Consider the following 23240-nt stretch of genomic DNA (forward strand, 5'->3'; position numbering starts at 1 on the left):
GTTAACGGGGTCATAGAGGGTTGTAAAAACCAAAATGCGTGATGTGATAACTCAGAGCTCCACATGCTCTGACACACGTTTACATGAGAGATCATCTGCTGGTTTCCTCTGATCAAAACCAATAAAACTAATAAAAATGCATCAATGTCAAATTTTTCAAAAGCACACTTTTTCATAACTTCCTAGTTTTTATTCATAAAAAACATTTATTTATACAAGTGTATAAATATCCTTTCTCCTGATGTCTTCTGTCAGCTGATACAAAAACAGAAGAGTGGGAACTGTAGTGACTACAATACCTGCAGATTTAAGATCACAATCAGAATTCACAGTTTGAACTACAAAGCAGAAACATCAACTGTGATGTGAACAGTGAACAGCTTGAGTGGGTTTGCTGGATTCACACTAGTCTAATTTATAGTCTTTTACTGTGTGTAGTTATACTTTGTGTGTAAAGTTGCATATGCACATAGTGTCCACATAAGGCCTGATGATGATGATGTGTGCAATGCACACACACAAAAATATCTGTGTCCTATGTACATGGCATCGGTTGCTTGATTACAACAATATTTAGCTTTATTTTCCTGTAAAAACTGATAAATAAATCAATGAGAATTTACCGGTTGTTCCTGGAAAAAAAACTGATGGAGACTGACACTATGAAGCTGTGACTCCTAATCTCCTGTTGGACTTAAGATGTCAGTGAAGACAGTTTAAGACAGTTTAAGACCCCTCTGTTTAGAATTATCTTTACATATTGTTTAACTTTTATTTCTTTCTCTGTCTGATCCATTATATGTATTTATTTCATTTTCACATTTTTTTTAGTCTTTCTTTACTTTTCATTGTGAAGCACTTTTTGATTTCTCATTCTCATTTTTTATGTACTTATGTTTAAAAGACTCACAGAGCTGATTTCATGGCACAGTGTGAACTTGTTTATGCTGGTGGAAAGAAAAAAGTCAAACCTGAGGTCGTAATTAAGTGGTAGACTAAAAAAAAACCTCATGGATCATCATCATGTATGAACGGATCGTGTCCTCAACCAACCAGTTCACACCTTAACTGATTAAAGGCCTGGTTGAGGTCTGGGTCAGTCTCTGGAAACATTGTAGATCATTTTCTCCCATTGGCTGAACATGGGATGTGCTCTTTGTGTGGTGGAGAAAAGCACTGAATCACTTTGACCAGCCGATGTCACTATTTTCAACTCAATTGTTTTAAACAGGTCCTTTTTAATTTGAATTGTGAAATAACTGATGAAATAGTTGGACAGAATCCAAACTGTGTTCATGCCTCCATTATTGTTCATTGTTCAATAAAGACTGTATTTTGAAATCAGCTCTCTGATACGAGTGTGATGTAATGAAGCTTCACTTGAGGTGCTCACTTGACTTCTCGTGTGGTGAACCGAGGTTTCAAACCCAGGAAATTCCTCCTTCGAAGGGTTGATACTGTCGTGTCGTCTGCTTTGACTGTGACATCACTAGTTTTGTGCATTGAAACACCAGTTGTGACGTGTTTAGTACCACTGGGATTCAAATATCATTGTTCTCATCAAACAGATGAAATCATTTAGGTTCAAAAAGTCAGTGAATGACTTTCTTTCTCATAGTCAGTGAATTACATGGTGAAATGAAGCAGCTGAAAAAGTTGATAAATGTAAAAAAAAACAAGCCGCTTCATCTGATTAGTACATATGTGGTGTTTATTGTCAAACTCTGAAATGTTCTTCCTGATCCTCAGAGTCATCTCACATTTATTGACTTGTTCATTCTGTGTCACATGTTCATGTTACTTGGTTTAGTTCACCTCAGAATGATGCTCACTTGATCAGTTCTGCAGTAACAAAGTCTAATTCTGTTTGAAAGCAGACGTGTGTCTTTAAAGTGCAGATACAGTACAAAATGTAAATGAGTGAACGGAGGTGGATGAGAAAGTTCTGAGTCAAACATTGTTGACAGGAATCAGAGTTTACATCTTTAAACATGGCAAGAAATACTTGACAAGGCTCTGAATTAAGTCAACTACACTCACAAATGCAGGTTTTAAAAGATCAATTCCAGCTCAGAGTGTGCAGCTCTGTGAAGATCTAAAACATGGGATCTAAAATGGGAGGGTTGCAGTAGGAAGAGCATCCGGCATAAAAATCAAATCAACATGCAGAACACATTGTGCTGTGGCAACACCTGAAGGGACAAACCGGAAGCTGTTGATCTTTGAGATATGAGCAGTCAGTTATACCACAACCTATTACACATCATGCTGCATTCTTTAAATGGGAAAATCCTCTCTCTCCTGTTGTTCTCTAATTAGTCATAAACTGTCTACTAGGGAGAAACAGTGACGTTGATGCACTTTTTACTGAATAGTTAAAATAAACAACCTTTTCCTTCAGGCGTCTACCACCTGTCTGTCCAACACATTCTCATCCCACAGCATCAGATAATGACGCTTTTTTACATCGTTTTACGTATCATAATGACACCACAAGTACAGTTTGACGTCTCTATTGGACGCTCCACGACCTGGAACGACTTATGTTCACACAAAACTGTGTTAGGTACAAAAGTTCACAGTAGGTTAAGTTATAAGAATAATTAGATTAAAACTTGTAACTTTATTTGTTAAGCTCTTTAAAACAAATAGGTTGAGCAAAGTGCTGTACAGGTTAAAAACATAAAATAAGAAAAATACAACAGCATAAAATGTGTGCAATAAACAGATAACAATAAATAACAGACAGAATAAAATAATTTAATAATGTCAACTAAGACTGTGGCAAAGGCGAATGAAAACAAGTGGGTTTTAAAAGTGAAGAATGAGGCCTGTCTGATATGCAAGGGCAACTCGTTCCATAGTTTTGGAGCAGCCACTGCAAAAGCTCGGTCTCCTCTGAGCTTACGTTAACTCTTTGGTACACAAAGAAGTGGCTGGTCAGCGGATCCAGGTAACCGTGGTGGAACGTATGGATGCAATAGCTCAGAGAGAAACAGTGGGGCAGCCCCATTTAAACATTTATCAAAACATTTATCCTAAATTGTATAGCAAGTCAGTGAAGTGAAGATAAAATGGGAGAAATGTTCAAATTAGATATTTTCAAGTGCTGGTTAAAAGACGTGCAGCAGCATTTTGGACAAGCTGCAGTCTGGATCTGACTTTCAAGCTTCAGGTCATTATTCATTTAGCCCAAGGTTAATAATTTCAGATTTGCCGTATTCAGCCAAGGGTCCCAGTCTACAGGGGCAGTCTCACTAGATAAGTTAGTTCCCAATAACCTCATTCAATAACCTAAAAGTTAAGAGCCGTTCTTGCCTTAATTTCCTCTAAACATTTCAGTAGTGAAGTGATAGAAAAGCCATTTTTCTTATTGAGCGGAACATAGATCTGACCATCATCAGCACAGCAGTGAAATGAAATGCCATGTCTTCTAAGGATGGAGTCCAGGGGCAGCAAATACAAAGAAATGAGGATAGGGCCTAAAATAGAGCCTTATGGAACCTCACAGGGCAGAGAAGCAGAAGAGGACTTGAAGTCTCCCAATTGGACACAAAGTTCTCTCTTTTAATTAGGACCTGAACCAATTTAGAGCTAAGCCCTTTATACCGACCCACTTATATAAGCGGGAGATAGAAGATAAGATATCATGGTCCACTGTGTCAAACGCAGCAGTCAAATGAAGTAAAACAAGGATCACACAGTCACCAGAATCAGAGGCTAGAAAAATGTCACTAAGCACACGTACAAGAACCGACTCAGCACTGTGTTTTATTCTAAAACCAGACTGGAAACAAATTTCTCTAAAATCTTTGATAAGAAAGCAGTCTGGAGATAGGTCTAACATTCGCAAGAACATGTGGATCTAGGCCATGTTTCTTGATAAAAGGCTGAACTATGGCATATTTATATTTTTTGGGGACCAACCCAGAGGTTAGACTGCTATTTATAATGGTGAGAACAGACGGCCCTAAAGTCACTTTATTTGTAAAGCACTTTAAAAAACAGCAAAAACTGACCGAAGTGCTTAACAATTTAAAATGGTAAAGCCAAAATAAATACATATAAAATAATAAAGGATAAAAAGAATAAAAATACAACAAAATATTACAGTCATCTACTCATACTGGGTCAAAAGCCAGGGAGAAAAAGTGAGTTTTCAGCTTTGATTTAAAAATAGACAGTGAGGAGTCTAACTAGCAAAGGTGGTGCATTCCACAAATTTGTGCCTGCAACAGCAAATGTTCTGTCTCCCCTGAGGTTCCGCCATGTCCTCGGCACATCCAGGAGCAGCTGGTCAGCAGACCTGAGCAACCTGGAGGGGGAGTGCACATTTAGCAACTCAGAGAGGGAGAGCGGAGCAAGACCATTTAAGGACAAATAAAAGAATTTTAAGATGAACAGGCAGCCAGTGCAGCGATGCTGAAACCGGGGTGATGGGCTCTCTCTTTCGTGTTCCAGTTAACAAACATGCAGCGGGATTTTGTACCAGCTGAAGACGGGACAGGGACAACTGAGAGACACCAAAATACAGAGAATTACAGTAATCCAGCCGAGTTGTGACAGAAGCATAGATCACTGTCTCAAAGTGCTTTTTTGACAAATATGATTTAACTTTTGCCAATTGTCTTGAATGAAAGAAGCTGGATTTTACCACTTCACTAACCTGCCCGTCCAAGCTAAAACCACTGTCCACCTTCACACCCAAATTTGTGATAGTAGGTTTAACGAATTCTGTCAAAGGGCCCAGGTTCACAAGAGGGGGTCACTGCTGGTGCTTGGACCAAAGACAATAACCTCTGTCTTTTTTTCTTAAAAATGGAGGAAATTAGGAGCCATCCAGGCTTTTAATTCCTCAAGACAAGTCCTTCTGTCTCAGTGACGCATATATCTGGGTGTCATCTGCATAACAGTGGAAACGACAATTATGCTTTCTAAGAATGGAACCAAGGGGGAGCAGATAGGAGAAAAAAGCAGAGGCCCAAGAATTGAGCCCTGCGGAACCCCAGACAAGAGAGGAACAGAAGAGGACGGGACAGAGGGTATCACTACTCTGGGGCCTTCTGTTCTTGGTGTTATTAACAGCAGCCGTGCCTCCCAAGACACTGCAAACTTTCACTTTAGGCTGCCTGGATTTTAACGGTGCCAAGGCATCTAGTGCTGTTTGGCAGGTGGAATGAAACCAGGAGCTGCCTAGTTTTAAGTGGGGCCACTGCATCCAATACACTCTGGCAGGAAAACAAAACGTTACATACAGTGACATCGTCACACACATACTTTCTTACTATAGTAACCACTTGCATCATGTTGTGTAACAACATTATTAAAGTGCCCAACATGTCTCACTAGAGTCAAACCCTGGTCTCCTGTAGGAAAGTTGGGTGTCTTCTTGTACCATCTTCATATACTATGTTATTGTTTTGTGTCTGGGTTTTTTTCCACCATACAAACAGGTGAGTTACATCCTTACAATAAATGAAAACATTACAGAAATGTGTTTTGTATTGCAATTATGGAATATTTACACAGATATATATTACAGTAAGTTAGACTATAAAATATATTTTTACAACAGGACCCAAAGGCTGCGCCCAACAGGAGGAAGAGGAAAAATATTTAACTAGCGTTACTACAGTAAAACTGTGCACTTACTGTTTTTTAGAGAGTAATTGAGGTGGAAGCACTGGAAACACCACATTCATTTGTATTTATCGATGAAGCTGGACTTAACCTTGCCAAAACACGGTGCAGAGGAAGGAATGTTATAGGTCAAAGAGCCACTGTGGAGGTTCCAGGCCAAAGGGGGGGAAATATCACCATGTGTGCTGCAATGGCCAATGATGGTTTGCTTCTCAACACACCATTCATTGGCTCATGCAACACAGAAAGGCTTATAGCTTCCCTAGAACACCTCTATGATCAGCTAGTGCCAGCAGAACAGGGGGAGCCAGAAAGAAACCCCGAAGTTTTTGCCATAGTTTGCGATAACGTTGCTTTTCATCACTCTGCAGCTGTCACAGATTGGTTTGCAGCACATCGCAGATTTATGGTTTTGTACCTGCCTGCATATTCACCCTTCCTCAACCCAATAGAGGAGTTTTTCTCTGCCTGGAGGTGGAAAGTGTTTGATCACCACCCACATGACCAAATGTCTCTTTTGGAAGCCATGCGTGCCAGATGTGAGGACACGAGTCCAGAGGACTGCCAGGGATGGATAAGGCACTCCAGAAGGTTCTTCCCCAGGTGCATGGCAAGAGAGAACATTAGATGTGATGTTGATGAAAACCTGTGGCCTGATGATAGAGAGAGGCAGAATTAGCCCCTCAATTATTTGTTTGAATTACAGTATGTACTTTTAGTTTCTAACTTTTTTTTCTCATTACTGTAATTCCGTAAATTACTACAGACTATTGATGCAAACTGCTAATTTTCATTTACCTTAAAGAATTGTTATGTTGTAAAAAATTTTAATAAATTATGTGAAAGAATGTCACTCTTTTCTTTGAAGAAAATATTACTTTGTATGAAGTCACTGAAATTGTTTAATTTTCGGCATTAGTGTTTGATGCTAGTGTTTTTACTCTGTGTTCTGAGTGACAGTGTGTGTTATCTCAGTGAGGGTTGTGCATAGTGTTTGGCTGCACTGAGCCTGTTTTGAGCCATGTGTTAAGAGTTGTGCTGCTTGGAATGAGTTTTGCAGGTGATGTGAACTGTTTAGCTCAGGTGACTGTTGGTAGTGCAGACTGTAGTTAGAGTTTTGCAAATGTAGCTCCAGTTGTGCTCACTGTCGTTTCTATCAGAAATATCCTTGTGTGCAGATGTTCACACACGCAGGATTAACATGAAATTACATTGAACAGGAAATACGTCTTACTTTTTGAGGAATTGAAACTATACTTAAAAATTTAAAAACTGATCTCTTGCAACTGTTTTTATAAAACTTTAATGGTTGCACTAATAGAAACATTGTCTGACCACAACCATTTTCATTGCAGCCTGCTCTGCATTAGTGACACTATGATGTTAAGTCACTGACAGACTGATGGTCTGATACTTTGTTCCAGAGCAAAGACAACAGTTTATCATTTATATTTTGTTGAAAGTTTCCTTCATTAAAATGTTTCCGTCTGAAAGAATTAAGATTAATCTGTTGTTAATCTGCTGCTGCTGGTGTGTGTGTGTGTGGTTAATCTGCTGTTGGTGTGTGTGTGTGTGTGTGTGTGTGTGTGTGTGGGGGGGGGGGGGGTTAATCTGCTGTTGGTGTGTGTGTGTGTGTGTGTGTGTGTGTGTGTGTGTGTGTGTGTGGTTAATCTGCTGTTGGTGTGTGTTTGTGTGTGTGTGTGGTTAATCTGCTGTTGGTGTGTGTTAGTGTGTGTGTGTGTGTGTGTGTGTGGTTAATCTGCTGGTGGTGTGTGTAGTTTGTGTAAGTTTTGCAGCTAGGTGATTATACTTTATATATAATGTTGTTAAAATCCAAAAACTGTACGACACAGTTTCCTGATTGGAGTAAATGAAACAACAAACTGCAGCTACAAGTTATTTTTATCCACCAGTCAAATTATTAAAGGAGTGTGAAAACATTTGTTATCTTGTTACTTCCGGAACCAGACAGAAGGTTGAACCCTGACAGCAGCATCAGTAAAGTAGATCTATTACTGCATTTCTATCTGCCACAGGTAGTAGTTTATACTAGAAGACTTTAGTAGTAGAAAAGTTTTACTGCAGCACACTACTCAATCATCAGAGCGCAGTAACAGTTTGTAAAGTTCAGCTACTGTTCGTCTGTCTCACTCGTCTCAAGATGTCTTCAGATATTTACACCAAAGTAGATTTTTCCAAGAAGGTGAGATACAACAGAAAGGTGGAGGAAGATGGAGGAGAGTGGGAGGAAAGAGAGGTGGATATCTACGAGAGTACAGATGATATCAGAGATGATGTCACTGATATTCAGTCACAGGAAGAAGGTAAGTGATTGGACACAGGTGTAAATCTGCTTTGTTGCAGTAGTTTATTCTCATTTAAAGTTTGTTAGTCTGTGACTTGTTTTAAGCGTCTAAGGCTAAAGGATGTCGTTCATCCAAATTCTAAAAACCCCTTTAGGCAAACTTAAGATTTTGGACTGTAAATAAAGTAAATAGCACTTATATAGCACTTTTATCTAAAGCACTTTACAATAGGGGGCCTGGTGGCTCAGTGGTAGACCATTGGGTTGGGCTACAGAAGGCAGCAGGTATTGAATCACACCCCAACAACTGTGTCCCTATCCAGCCACCAAGGGCCACCTTGGTGCTGGTCCCGAGCCTGAGAGGGTTGCAGCAGGAAAGACATCCGGTGTAAAAGACAAGCCGATAGCCGTATCTATTCAAAGTGCTTAGCAATGTTGCTTCTCAGTAACACACATTCAGAGAGAGCAACTTGGCATTCAGAGTCCTGCCCAAAGAGCCACCCCTTGATTCAAGTTTTATATTTTAACTTTTTTAAAAAAGACAAATCATGTAGTGCTGAAAAACTGATGACTACATGTACAGTGTGTTTTCTGTAGAAAACTAATTTTCGGGTGTTTGCTCAGTACGTTCTCATCCCACAGTGTCACCTCCTAATTGTGCCACTTTTTGAAGTCCATTAGTGTATCATATTGACGCCACAGGTCAATACTGGACGCCATTGTGCCTTATGGCTCCAATAGTAACATCAATACAATACACCAAAGGATGTACAAAGTGGCACAATTTGATGCTTTGGGATGAGAATGTGTTTCCTCTACATAGTCTTGACTTTATTATCTAAAGTGTCTTGAGATGACTGTAGAGCTGAATTAAAAAAATAGAATTGAAGTGACCATATGATCAAATACTGTTTAAAATACAGTATTGTTCTACTGTACTTTCAGTACATTTCAGAGCATGTACTTGCTACTTTTGCTTGAGTAAATGAAACTAAACTTCTAGTGGAGAAGGATTTCCTTTTTTACTTGTAAATTGAGATTTTTTTTCAACTTCTACCACCTCTGGAAATAAAACACACAGGAGTGTTTGTTTTTAGTTTCACTACTGTTCAGACTTTAAGAAAAGCACATTTTGTCCAACATGAAAAAAGTTTAAGAAGCTGCTTTAGGAGTATTATACAGTTTATGTATATTTGATCTGATAGTTGCAGCAGTGGAAACATCCCACTCTGACTACAGTCGTTGTCTAACAGCTATAAAAACAGTTGCAAGAGATCAGTTTTTAAACTTTTAAGTATAGTTTCAATTCCTCAAAAAGTAAGACGTATTTCCTGTTTAATGTAATTTCATGTTAATCCTGCGTGTGTGAACATCTGCACACAAGGATATTTCTGACAGAAATATTTACATTTTCACAATTTTTTATCTGATTCTAATCTTAACTGGACAACACAGTCTTTTAGTTGAAGTAAAGAAACACAAACTGCAGCTACAAGTTATTTTTATCCCACAGTCTAATGAATAAAAGATGTGTATGTGGTTTTCTTGTTACTTCCTTGATGTTCTCTAAAGAACTTTAATCAAAAACTTTAATCAGAAAGTATAAAAATCAGCAGAGGATTATATTTCTTAAACTGCTTTTTAAATCAATATTTAAACCACAGCAATCTGAATCTCCCTTTGAAGCAAACTCCTTATGTGTTATCATACTTTGCATTACATACATTATCATGTTCTTGACAGCTGCCAACGACTGGCAAAGAGTAAATGATACAAACAATGTAACAATGACATTTACAGAATTAATTAAGATCAACAAAACAAATTACCAAAGCTACAGATGACATGGGAATGACCAGGTGCAGTGTGTGTGTGTGTGTGTGTGTGTTCAGTTTGAGTAGGACTATGTCCAGTGTGTACAGTAGAGTGTGGATAGCAGCAATGTAGAGAGAGATGAGGTCAGATGTAAATGGATGTGATGGCCTGAGGAAAGAAACTGTTCTGGTGTCTGGTGGTTTTAGCAGACAGGGCTCAATATGTGCTTTGTATTACATTTATTTCCATAACTACTATGTTATGATGCTACAGAACATTTGGTTTTAGTAAATGACATATTTCTTAGGAGACAAAGCAGGAAAAACACATCCTGTCCTTTACCAGTGCACAACCTAAAGCTTTGTGTGTTCTGATAATGTCACTTCTTCTCTTACCACTTAACTGTATCCTGGACTAATTGTAGTTTTTGAAAATATTTGATGAACGTCACCAAACTCCTGCACAGTCATCATAATAGGTCTCTCATGACCATAACACTTTGTTCTGTCTGCTTCAGCCACTTCCCTCTGTGGTCATTTGGTTTCTTCTAGCTGTTCAATAGATGCTCTCTGTGCAGAGACAATTAACTGTGACTTTAAATGCAAATTATAAACCTGTTTCTTTTTCCTTAGATTGGGAAGTAACCTTTCAGTCCATGTCCACTTTACATCTACTGTAAATGATAAAATTGTTGGTTGTCTTCAATGGAAACAAGACAAAACCCACAATTTTCTCAGAAATAACTTGGAACTAACAAAAGTAACAATTAAAAGACTGAAATGAAAATCTGACAATGATTTTAGCCACAACAGAATGTTTTATTTTTCTTATCCTGTAAGTTCAGGGTTGCCACAGCAGATCATTGATTGCATGTTGATTTGGAACATTTTTACAACAGACGCCCTTCCTGACGCAACCCTCCCCATTTTTACCAGGCTTGGGACTGGTACTGCACAGCTAGGGATGGGTGGTTGTTTGGGATTCAGTGTCTTCCCCAGGGACACTTCAACATGTGGTCAGGAAGAGCCGGACGCAAACCTCTGACCCTATGGTTGGTAGGTGGCCACTTTACTGACTGAGCTACTGCCACCACTTTTTGATACAACAGGTTATTTTTTAATACTACAAATAAAAGTAATGAAAAAAAGGCAGATTTTTAGAAAGTCAAACCTCAGTGGTAAAGTCTATTTAACCATATCCAAGCATTTTGATGTTCCTGTGATTAAGCTGCAAATATAAGATCTCACCTTCAAATCTGAGACAGCTGAAGCAGGTTGCTCAACAAGACGGGGTCACACTACCTCTTATATTATATTATTTAACTGTTGAAAGAAAAAGTGTGGTTTTACTTTTTATTGCTTAATGAGCTTAATTAATTACTTTTGAAAGTTTCAAGTTGTTTCAGAGAAAGTTCACATAAATATAAGTTCTTCAAATGTGAAGAAAAATAGTTGGTACCTCTCTATGAAAAAAAGAAGTCCACTGGTGAAAACAGTCATGGTGTTAGGCAACATCCTTGCAGCCCACCACATTGCAGCACTTTCACATTTGAATAGCTTCCATTATATAATACAGTTTTTGATTAGACACATAAAGCAATAATTTATATCCCAAAAAATGAGAGCTGATTCAAAAGCTAATAACACTAGTTAGTTGTTAATTTCCACTTTATGAAAAAATAAAGATTTGTCTCATTTCCATCATCTGTGTCAGTTCCTGTTCCACATAATACAAATTAAGTTTATCCAAAGTGACTTACAAGTAAGGTATAAGTTTAAAACATCAGAGCAAAGTACTGTGAGAAGACGTATTTTAGTTTCATAAGATCCAAGTGCAAGGAAGAACAGATAGGAAGTTTGATTTTTTAAGATTTCACTGCTTGGGAAGTTGCAGAAGAGTTCTGTTTTCAGCTTTTTTTGAATATTGGGAATGAGGCTGCTGAGCGAGCAGAGTTTGGTAGATAATTCCATGATGACTGAGCTGAAGAGTTTTGCTTGGTGTGTTTGGTGATGTGCTGGAACCACCAGACACTGTTTGTTGGCAGACAGCGGTGGATAGGAGGGATTGTACACCTGAATGAGGGAGTTTTGGTAGGCAGGTACTGGACCTAATGCAGGTAGCTAGAGGAAGCCAGTGCAGATATCTGAAGACTGGTGTGACATGAGCCATTTTTGCTGCAGTATTGGATCATCTGGAGGGGTTTGATTGTGCTGCTGGTAGCCCCATCAACAGAGCATTACATTAATTGAGATGAGATATGACTAGTGCCTGAGCTGAAAATGACTCCCTTTCATTCAAACGTCCGAGAGACATCCGAGAGACTGTAATGAGACAGTGGAGTCCTCAGTGGAAAGGACAGTAAGAGCTGTGTGTCTTCAGCATAGCAGTGATAGGAAAAGCCCTGAAAGTGGATGATAGAACCACATTTACACAGCACTTATGAAAGTCTGGTCTATGCAGAGATGGGAGAAATACCCAAACTCAATACTTAGTACTTCAACCCAGGTAAAGGATTTGAAGTGGTAATACGAAGTGTACAGAATGTAGATCACGGCAGGGGGTTGGTCAGAGCCTCTGGAGGACCATGGCTGTAGGGAAAACATCCATTTGAAGAGAGTCATTGGGTCAAGTGGACAGGTGGAAGACTTCAGTTTTGATACCACCTTCCTGAGTGTTTCAGCATCAACCAGAACCAAACAGTCAAATGATGACAGCTGACACTGATGGTTTTCTTGTCTTCTGTAGGACCACAGACTCTGAATCGTCCTCCAGTCCAAAACAAGTCTTTCAGATGTGCTGCTCGTTGTCTGGGAGTGCTGTGTTTTCTGATGATCGGCGGGATCATCACCCTGTCCACACAATGTAAGAATGAACAGCTCTGAATATTTTTAACAAACAATGTATTTTATGAAAAACTGGATCAACTCCTGTATGTCTACAATGTTACACCATATCTGAAGGCATTGGTCAGTTTATTTATTCCTCCTGTCTGCACAATAAACACTTTAAACCAGACTCCACTGTGAGAAACAGGAAACAGTGTCTACACTTCTCATGCATTAGAAACCACAGCTAAGGTCAGTGTGAAACTTCAGTCGCCTGAAAGAGACTCATGTACACTGGTTCATTTCTTGTGTTGTGGTCCAGCACAAAACCAACATGTGAATAACAGGATGTACAAATGTCAGAAACTGTTCTTTTAGCAACAAGCACAGGAGTAGTTAATTAACTGAACTGGAGCAGGAAAATTCACCAAATGTTTTTGCTTGTCTGTAAAGAACTATTCCCTGCTATTAAAGTCTATTATCTGTGGTTCATCAACAGATCTAGTGTGACCCTAAATGGTTACCAGGAATTTACAAAGTAGAGGCTGGACTTTTGTTTGGTTTGTATTTTGGAAGTGACTAATCTGTGTGGACTAGTTTGGTGTGGAAGCTTGTATTAGTAGCAGGTGAAAGTAGCAGCTAATTTTATTTGGCCTGGTTTGTGTGGGTTTGAACAGTGTCACAGTGAACACATTGCACCACTGAGATATAGGTTTATTGTGAAGTGTGACAGGACAGGTGATGGGGAATTGTGAGCAGATTGTTCATAAAGCCCCACTGTCCTCTGTTACTTTCTATCTGACAAACAGGGTGTGAGGAATTGGGGTTAGGGCTAAGGAGACAGAGGAGCAGACGGACAACATAAAATGGTTTTAAGGGAAAAAAACATTTTTCCCTTAAAAAATATATAATAACATAATACAGGATCAATCTTTCCACTGCATCAATATTTTATTTGATATATTGTATTCTGAGCAGCACAGTGGTGGAGTGGTTAGTGCTGTCTCCTCAAAGCTAGAAGGTCCCTGGATTGAATCCACCTGCTGGCTGTGGCCTTATTCTGTGGAGTTTGCATCTTCTTCCTGTATGACTGGGCAACTATTGAGGAAGTGGCGAGAGAGACAGCTAGCGAGGTACTTGGTATGACATCCGAACGGAAAAAGGGAGACAAAGAGACTTGATGGTGGAATAAGTCAGTTCAGAAAAGTAGGAAAGGAAAGAGAAAGGGAAAATAAATAGACAAGCATACAAGGAGATGTGACTAAAAAAATTTCCATGGTGGCATGAAAATGCTTAGGAGAGATGAGTGTTTAACCAGGTTGTATGAAAGTTTTCAGTCAGCATTTCATCACAGTACAGAAACAGCACTGGTAAAAATCACCAACGATCTTCTCATGGCCTCAGATAATGGACTAGTCTCTGTACTTGTTCTGTTAGATCTTAGTGCTGCATTTGATACCATTGATCACAACATTTTATTACAGAGACTGGAACATGAAATTGGAATTACAGGAACTGCACTAGGTTGGTTTAAATCTTATCTGATAGATTTCAGTTTGTTCATGTTAATGATGAATCCTCCATGCACACAAAGGTTAGCTATGGAGTTCCACAAGGCTCTGTGTTAGGACCAATACTTTTTACTTTATATATGTCTCCTTTAGGCAACATAATTAGAAAACACTCCAGAAATTTCCACTGCTATGCTGATGATACCCAGCTATATTTATCTATGGAACCAGATGAAAATAATCAGTTAATAAAGCTTCAAGCCTACAAGACACAAAGACCTGGATGTCCCACAATTTTTTACTCCTAAGTAAGTATTTGGGCCCAAAAATTTCAGAAATATTCTGTCCAACCATATTGTTACTCTAGATGGCATAAGTCTGGCCTCCAGTACTACTGCAGGGAACCTTGGAGTTATTTTTGATCAGGATTTGTCCTTTACCTCACATAAAAAACAAATCTCTAGAACAGCCTTCTTCCACCTACGGAACATTGCCAAAATTAGGAGCATCCTGTCTCAAAGTGATGCCGAAAAACTGGTCCATGCATTTGTTACCTCTAGGTTGGACTACTGTAATTCTCTACTTTCAGGATGCCCCAGTAACTCCCTAAAGAGCCTGCAATTAATCCAAAATGCTGCAGCAAGAGTGCTGACTGGAACTAGCAAGAGAGATCATATTTCACCTTCACTAGCTTCTCTCCATTGGCTTCCCATTAAATTTAGAATAGAATTTAAAACCCTGCTTCTTACATATAAAGCTCTGAACGGTCAGGCTCCGTCATATATAGAAGACCTCATAGCACCATATCATCTCAGTAGACCACTTCAGTCTCAGAATGCAGGCCTATTTGTGGTTCCCAGAATTTCCAAAGGTAGAATGGGAGGCAGAGCCTTTAGCTATCAAGCTCCTCTCTTGTGGAACCAGCTCCCAGTTCAGATTCAGGAAGCAGACACCCTCTCTACTTTTAAGTCTAGGCTTAAAACCTTCCTTTTTAATAAAGCTTATAGTAAGTTATAGTTATGCTGCTATGGGCTTAGACTCCTGGGGGGCCCACCCCCCAATGCACTGAGCTCCTTTCCTCCTTCTGTCACTCTCTCCATCCTCTCACCCCACAATTGTCACCACTGTATGACATTAACTCCGTGTGTTTTCTCCCATCGTTGTCTTTGTCCTTCTCTGTCTCCCTCTCTCTGTCCCTTTCTGCAGGTGTCCCCAGACTTTGAAGCTGTGTGTTTTCCAGTGTGCAGCTACTAGTCCTACCAACCTGCCCGATGTTTTGTTGTTGCCCTTTTCTTTCTCTCTTCACTTTCCACTCACCCCAACTGGTCAAGGCAGATGGTTGCCCACCCTGAGCCTGGTTAGTCAGTCGGAGCAAGATTGAGGATGTGTGCATAAATGAGAGAGATGATGGTGGAGTGATGCAATTACAAGGGAAAAAGGTGGTGAAGTTGGAGTTTACATACCTAGGATCAACTGTTCAATGTAATGGGGAATGTAGCAGAGAAGTAAGGAAGAGAGTGCAGGCAGGTAGAGAGGATGGAGAACAGTGTCAGGAATGATCTGTGATAGAAGGAATCTGCAAGAATGAAAGGGAGGATTTACAAGATGGTAGTGAGAGCAGCCATGTTGGACAGCCTGGAGACTGAAAAAGGACGGACAGGATTAGGAATAAGTATATTAGAGGGACAGCACAGGTAGGACAGCTTGGGGACAAAGTGAGAGAAGTGAGACTTAGATTGTTTGGACATGTGCAGAAGAAGGATGCAGGTTATATCAGTAAAAGAAGCTGAGGATGGAGCTGTTGGAGAGGAGGAGACGAGGAAGACCATGGAGGAGGTTCATGGATGCTGTGAAAAAGGACGTGTGAGATGGAAAGCAATGATCTGCTGTGGTGAAAGGAGGAGGAGCTGGAAGCTTCTTCTTACTGTGGTTCTACAGAGACAATAACAGAATAATAAAGTTTTCTGAAGAATTATTGAGGGACCTTTTTGAACTATAGACACTTTTTCTAGAATTGACTTCATGCAGTTTGTGATGAATACATAAAGAGCTGCAAGTGAGTGAAAACCTTATATCTTAACATAAGGACGAGAAAACGTTTAAAAACTTTTAGCTTTGTGTTTATTAGCTTTTTTAGTTCTAATGCATTGATCAGACAGAAACTGATGTATTTAAAGTGTCAGTGGTTGTGGTTTGTCCTGCTGCTACTTCCTCGATGTTCTCTGTTCAAAGCTGCCTGACTCAGACACAAACAGACAGTGAAGACTGGTCACAAAGAAGTTCACTTAGTTTTTAGCTTTTTAGTTCATGTCGACAGAAATTCAAACTGAGTCTGATCTGACGGCGAAATACATCAGAGGAGAGAGAGAGAACATGGAGGTGGAGATGATGGAGGATGGAGATCAGTATGATGATGTAGGTAAGTATAAAAATGTTGAATAGTAGAAAAGAGTGTGAAGAAGTTTTAGGTTCAAACAACCTCTTCACTTTTCCTGCTGTTAAAAACAAAGATGTTGATTAGTGTAGTAAAGTAGATTATTAGGTCACTTGGTGTCATTTGGTTCCACTGGAGTTTAAATCTCTTTGTTTTCCACAAAACGCTGAACTTAGTTAAAGGGAAACAGCAGAAAATCAGAACATTTAGTTAAAACTTCCACATGTGGAAAATGTGCAGCGCTCAATTTGGATCATATTGATCCTGCTGAATGACAAGCACAGAGACTTGTTCCAGTCAAAGAAAAGGACCCACAGTCTCCTGTATGTTGGCTTGGTCAGGGTGAGACAGGGTCTGAAAGCTGATGTTCAAGACAGTGTCACAGGAAACAGGACACAAACTGCTGTCTCTGGTTTCAAAGCCCTGTGTTTTGTTGCCTTCATATCCACCCCGACCTTCTCTACAAAGACTGACTACGGCCACTAGATGTTGCATTTCCCCTCACATCTTGATCGTAACAACTGTGCCATTAGGTAGTAGGTGACCTACTAAAGCATAACTGTGGCTGTGACAATGACTGATAACCATGCATTCAATAGCATGAGAACACTGGAACACTGCTGTCAAGAAAGGGCCAACAATTCTGAAATAAATGTGTCTGTGGATTTTGTCTATGTAGAACCACACAGTGAGAAGAAGCTTCCAGCTGAGAGAAGCAGCAGTTTCAGAGTTTTTACAGTGTCTCTGGGAGTTCTGTATCTTCTGATTCTGGCTAGGATCATCACACGCTGTGAGGACTTTTATTCCATAATGTTCAAGCTTTTATTTTCTCCTAGAAATGAAGTTAGAAACATGTTTCTTACAAATTAATGTTGTTAATCATTTAGTCCTGATCAGCTCTGGGCTCATTACACACAGTGTCCTAAACCATAGGATTATTAAAGACTGTCCACAGCTGCTGGGCTGCTCTCCAAGCACCAACCATTTGTCAGCTTCTGAGGAGAATTCAAATCCAGTGGATTCCATCTTCTTAGTGGCTGTTCCATCAGTAAACAGGCTTTGAAAAACCCACAGACGACCAATCATTTAAAAAAAACAGGATAAAGTCGTGACCACCTAAAGCTCGAGCTGTTAGAACTTGGTTACTTTGCGTCTCCATCGGTGTGGTGCAGGGCTCAGATCTTGGTCCTTTTTCCATCTAAACTACATCCCTGGGTTCTATCATCCACTCACATGGTTTTTCCTATCATTGCTATGCTGATGACACACAGTTCTTCCTGTACTTTCCGCTGATTAATCCACTGTCTCATATCACATTTCTGCCTGTCTGTCTGACATATTTGCCTGAATAAGAGAAAGACATCTTCAGCTCAACCTCTCCAAGACAGAAGTTCTTGTCTTCACAGCAAGATCTTCAAACAACATCAGCATCAACATTGGGTCTTCAATGATTGTCCCCACTCACCTTTCAAGTGGTCAATTCACCAAATAATAGTGACATTTTGTCCCATAATTTAAAGTGCTACATGTTTTCTAATAATGTCATGTGCTCATGTAGTTAATTAGTGGATTTGGCAGGTTGGAAATATGTTGATACTGAATTTCTCAGTAAAATGTTCACAACACAACAACATCTACTTCACAGAACATCTACTTTGTGACGACAGCAGAAATAAAGTGATTTCTGCTTCTGTTTAAAGTCACAGCACTTGGTGAAGTTGAAATCCTTTAAAAACGAGTATTTAACGTTATAGACATTTGTGTTGGTTCTTTGTTGGCTCTAGTCACGACTCCCTGAGTGAGTTTATCACAGCAGGTTAAAGAACAGTGGCTTCAACAAGTTACTAGTGTTATTAAGTGTGACAGTGACACTTTAACGTGCTCAGGAAACTTCAATATGCTGTATTTAAAATACAATGATTTCATGGTTTTGATCTGTTTGGATTTGGTTTTTCCCTCCAGATATTTTAATGACTTTGGAGAAAAATAATCTGGAGAAGAAACTCAACAACGTGAGTCACAGTTCCAATCAGTCACAGCATCTCATCAAGCAGCTCCAGGGTAAAACTTCAGGATCCAACTTCACAATGTTTCCATGTTCTCATAGTGTTTTTCTACTGTTCTAATACAAAGACAGCAGTCAACAATACTCAGTTACAGAGACTCATTGTTTCTTTGGTTTTGTGTTTCTCATCATTTCATTCAGTCACCAAAGAAAAAGAGCTTCAATCCAGGATTGACAACCTGAACAAAAGCTACAATGAGCTCCAGGACAAAATATGTAAGATTTTGAAATAATTACCAAATATCATTATACACAAGATTCACCTTCATGTTACGTTGAGACATGACAGGATTCATATTGTTGTAATGTTGTTTTTGAGACACCAACAGTCAGTTACAGGATTAAACTAATTTTCATGATATGACTTAAATGTGCCTTTATGTTTAGTTAGAGTTGTTTCATGTTGTTGAACATTTTTCTATGTGGATATTTCTGTTGCAGGTCATCACTTAAAAATCTGAGTTTTAACTTCTTTCTAAACTGAAGCTGAAAGAGAAAAGCAGCAGATTAAGATCTTATTTTACACAGTGACACTACAGATCATCATCATTCTGATACTGAATGACATGAAATCTGTCTTTAAACATTTGTTTGACATTAAGGGAAGTTGTGTCCTGAAGGATGGAAGAGATTTGGATCCAGTTGTTACTTTAAATCCACTGAGAAGAAAAGTTGGTTTGAGAGCAGAAAAGAGTGTGAGAACAGAGAATCATATCTGGTGATTATCAACAGCAAAGAGGAACAAGTGAGTGTGTGTGTGTGTGTGTGTGTGTGTGAGTATGTGTGTGTATGTGTATGTGTATGTGTATGTGTGTGTGTGTGTGTGTGTGTGTGTGTGTGTGTGTGTGTTTGTGTTTCTGACCTGCTGTCAGTTTTTATAGACAATGAAAAGTCACATGAATATGTGAGAATTTTGATGAACTATAACCAGGAGCCCTGATCTTAGTTAAATGAACAAAAGAAAAAGATGTGAATGATTCAAAAAGCTTCTGCATGAACAATGAAATGTAAAATAAACAGTTACATGTTATTGAAACACAACAAATACATTCTGCTCATAGAAAATATGAACTTTAGTTCCATTCAAACAATGGTTGTTACAACTTTTCTTTTCCTCCAAGTTGTAACAGATTCAAATGTTCCTTCAAACAGAGTCACATGATGATGTTACTAGAACAGAAAAACTGAATGATGAAAGAAGAACTGATTATTGACTTTCTGTTAGGACTTTGTCACCGAGCTGAATCAGCATGAAGAGTCCTGGATTGGTCTATGGACACAACAGTCACAGACACAATATCAATGGAAATGGGTGGATGGATCACAACTGACAGAAACGTGAGACAGATTTTCTTTCTAATACAGTGACATCAGAGTCATTTTTAGGAGCTAATAGGATCATGTGTTAAAATGTAGGACAGTGACAAAATGATCCAAAAATCTTTCTGAGCTAAGTTCAACTATCGCTTCCTCAAAACTAACATGACTTTTTTAGACCCTGTTCCAACCAAATTGCTTAAGGATGTTCTACCTTTAATAGACACATTCATATTAGATTTGATTAACCTATCTTTAGAAACTGGCTTATGTATCAAACGCCTATACAATTGCTGTAATCAAACATTACTTAAAAAACCTTGTCTTGATCCAGGTGATTTAGCCAACTATAGACCAATATCAAATCTCCCGTTTATTTCTGAAATCCTTGAAAAAGTAGTTGCAAAACAATTATGTGACCACTTTTACAGGAATAATTTGTATGAAGACTTTCAGTCAGGATTTATAGTTCATCATAGTACAGAAACAGCACTGGTAAAAGTCACCAACAATCTTCTCCTGGCTTCAGATAATGGACTTGTAAAATCTAGAATAGAATTCAAAACCCTGCTTCTTACATACAAAGCTCTTAATGGTCAAGCTCCATCATATATAGAAGACCTCATAGTTCTTTATCGCCCGATTAGACCACTTCGATTCCAAAATACAGGCCTACTTGTGGTTCCCAGAGTTTGCAAAAGTAGAATGTGAGGCAGAGCCTTTAGCTATCAAGCTCCTCTCCTGTGGAACCAGCTTTTGAGTGTTGGGGGACTCCCATAAGTGCAATGAGCTCCTCTCCTCTTTTTCTCTATACATTTATTTGTCAGCACTGTATGCTATTAATTTTGTGTCCTACCAACCTGTATAATGTTTTGTTGTTGCTTTTTGTTGTTCTTTTCTTTTCTCGCTTCACTTTCCACTCACCCCAACTGGTCAAGGCAGATGGCTGCCCACCCTGAGCCTGGTTCTGTTGGAAGTTTCTCCCATTTAAAGGAGTTTTTTTTCTCTCCACTGTTGCCCTGGGCTTGCTCAAGGGGAAATTGTTGGGTTGCTTCTACATACTTGTGTAGTCTGGACTTTATTCTGTAAATTGCCTTGAGATGACTTTGTTGTAAATTGGCGCTATTGATAATCCTTTAATCCTGATAGTCCTTTAATCTTTTCAGAATTTTAGATTATTTCTTACTCATTAACCACAAACCACCTGAGTGTGTCCTCAGTGAACTGTATCAGTCTCTGCAGTAGCTTACAGCTGCAGTATCAGTTCAGTTTTTGTTCAGTCTGACTGAGTGAGGTTTTTGTACGATGCTTTTTCACTGTGTGAACAACCACTGACTGCTGAGGTAATGTTCACTCTGACAGTAGTAAACTGCTGCATCTTCAGTCTGGACTCCACTGATGGTCAGAGTGAAGTCAGAGTTTGATCCACCATCTGTAAAACGACTTGGAGTCCCTGGCACTCGGTTGTTAACATAATAAAACAGCTGTTTGGGACGTTCTCCATCTTTCTGTTGGTACCAGGCTAAAGCATGGTTGCTGCTCCAAGTATAAACATTCCGACTGGTTTTACAGTTGATGGTTGTGGTTCTTCCCAGAGCAGAGCTCACTGCTCCAGGCTGAGTCACTGTGACCTGACCTCTGGACTCTGAGGACACAGAGACAAAAACAGAAAGCAGCATCATGGTTTTGTGGGCTTCATTTCAGAGAGATGGATGTTGATAGAGGAGAGGAGTTGGATTCTCTGGACTTTACCTGTGAAGCAGCAGCAGAGGAGAGTCCAGATGAGGACGGAGATCAGAGTCATGTTTTTGATGAGGAGGATTTCTGTGTCTTCTGTTGTCATGAAGGACAGCTGTCAGTCATCCAGTGTTCAACTCTCAGGACTATAAACTCTCCCAGAGCACTGGAGCATGGTGCTGCTGATGCAAAGTGGCTCTATGGAAATGATCACACTGACTCCAACAGGGACTTGGATCATTCTGATCAGGCTGATTATCAGTGGATTTACTAGCGTATAAGGATTTTGGCAGTTGTGACAAAACCCCTTGAACAAATGTCAGATCTAGTTGCTTGGTTTAGGGGAGCAGTGAAAAAATGTCAGGGGGCATAAGATTACAGTTATACACTTTCGCTTTTGTCTTTAATAGTTTTATTTTTTGCACATTTATTTGTCTATAACTCTGTTTTCCAGAAAAAAATTTAAAGACTGGATTTTGAGATTTTAGTGTAGAAACGTAGATTAATTTGGAGAAACAAACCAATTAAAGTGGTTCAACATAACATGTTCTGTTTGTACATTCTACCTCATAGTTTTCACCATGTTTAAACAGTAAAGAGATCAAACTTTATGGTGAATTTTTTAAACAGCAAGGGTTTTGGAACAATGTAATTTCTACATTATAAAGACACTTAACTACTTTTTCCTTAGTTAACTTAGTTTTATGTACTTGGGCTGTGAAAACTTTAGTAGTTTGGGGTGATTTGGGTCATATGAGGACTCTTTCTGTGCTGATTTACATGAGAGGTTTCTTAAAGGGAAGTGAAACAATGTAGGAGTCAGTGACTGGTGGAGCAGGACAGAAGGATGCAGATTCATTTATTTTTACCACATTTTTAATGTGAACATGCACAAGCTTCATTTTCACTCGCACAATTTGCCATAAATGGAAGAAGAAACACCCTTAAACGACACGTTTTATATCAACATTTATCACTATTACTAACCTCTGGCCCTGACGAGGATCCATGTCTCATTTATATGTTAATAAAGACAGATGAGATGCTGACATACAGCATTTGGAAAGTTTTCACAGCCTTCACTGTTTTCAATTTTGTTATGTCACAGCCTCATACTACACTTGTTTCATTTCCATTTTTTTCTTATTAATTTACACTCTGTAAACCATAATGACAAAGTGGGAACAGAATTTTAGAAACATCTGTAAATTTATTTAAATGAAAAACTGAAATATCACGTGTACATAAGTATTCAGACCCTTTGCTCAGGACTTTGTTGAAGCACCTTTGGCATCAATTACAGTCTCAGGTCCTTTTTGCAAACTCCAAGCAGGTTTCATGTGATTGGACTTAGGGGGGTTTTGTTTCTAGCCACTCTGCCATAAAGCCCAGATCAGTGGAGAGCTGTGGTTACAGTTGTCCTTCTGGAACTTTGTCCCATCTCAACACAGAATCTCTGGAGCTCAGTCAGAATGACCATTGGGTTTTTGGTCACCGCTCTGACTAAGGCCCTTTGCTCTGAGACAGTCTGCATCGTCAGCTGTGAGGGCTTCTATACAGAGGTGTGCGCCTTTCCACATCATGTCCAATC

The 23240-nt window shown here is 39.2% G+C and overlaps 1 protein-coding gene across 1 annotated transcript in view; it reads right to left on the bottom strand.

Moving 5' to 3' along the window:
• LOC137132416 (immunoglobulin lambda-1 light chain-like) overlaps positions 1-21908 on the bottom strand; it is a 117230-nt gene extending 95322 nt beyond the window's left edge. Inside the window, exons 1-2 of the mRNA XM_067514846.1 lie at positions 21665-21908; positions 21237-21557 (exon numbers count right to left, since the gene is read on the bottom strand). Coding sequence (XP_067370947.1) covers positions 21237-21557; positions 21665-21755 — 412 coding nt within the window. The 5' untranslated portion in view covers positions 21756-21908. The remainder of the gene's footprint in view (positions 1-21236; positions 21558-21664) is intronic.
• Between the last annotated feature and the right edge of the window lie 1332 nt (positions 21909-23240).

The sequence above is a fragment of the Channa argus genome, chromosome 1 (genome assembly GCF_033026475.1).
Source record: "Channa argus isolate prfri chromosome 1, Channa argus male v1.0, whole genome shotgun sequence".
In the NCBI taxonomy this organism is placed as follows: Eukaryota; Metazoa; Chordata; class Actinopteri; order Anabantiformes; family Channidae; genus Channa; species Channa argus.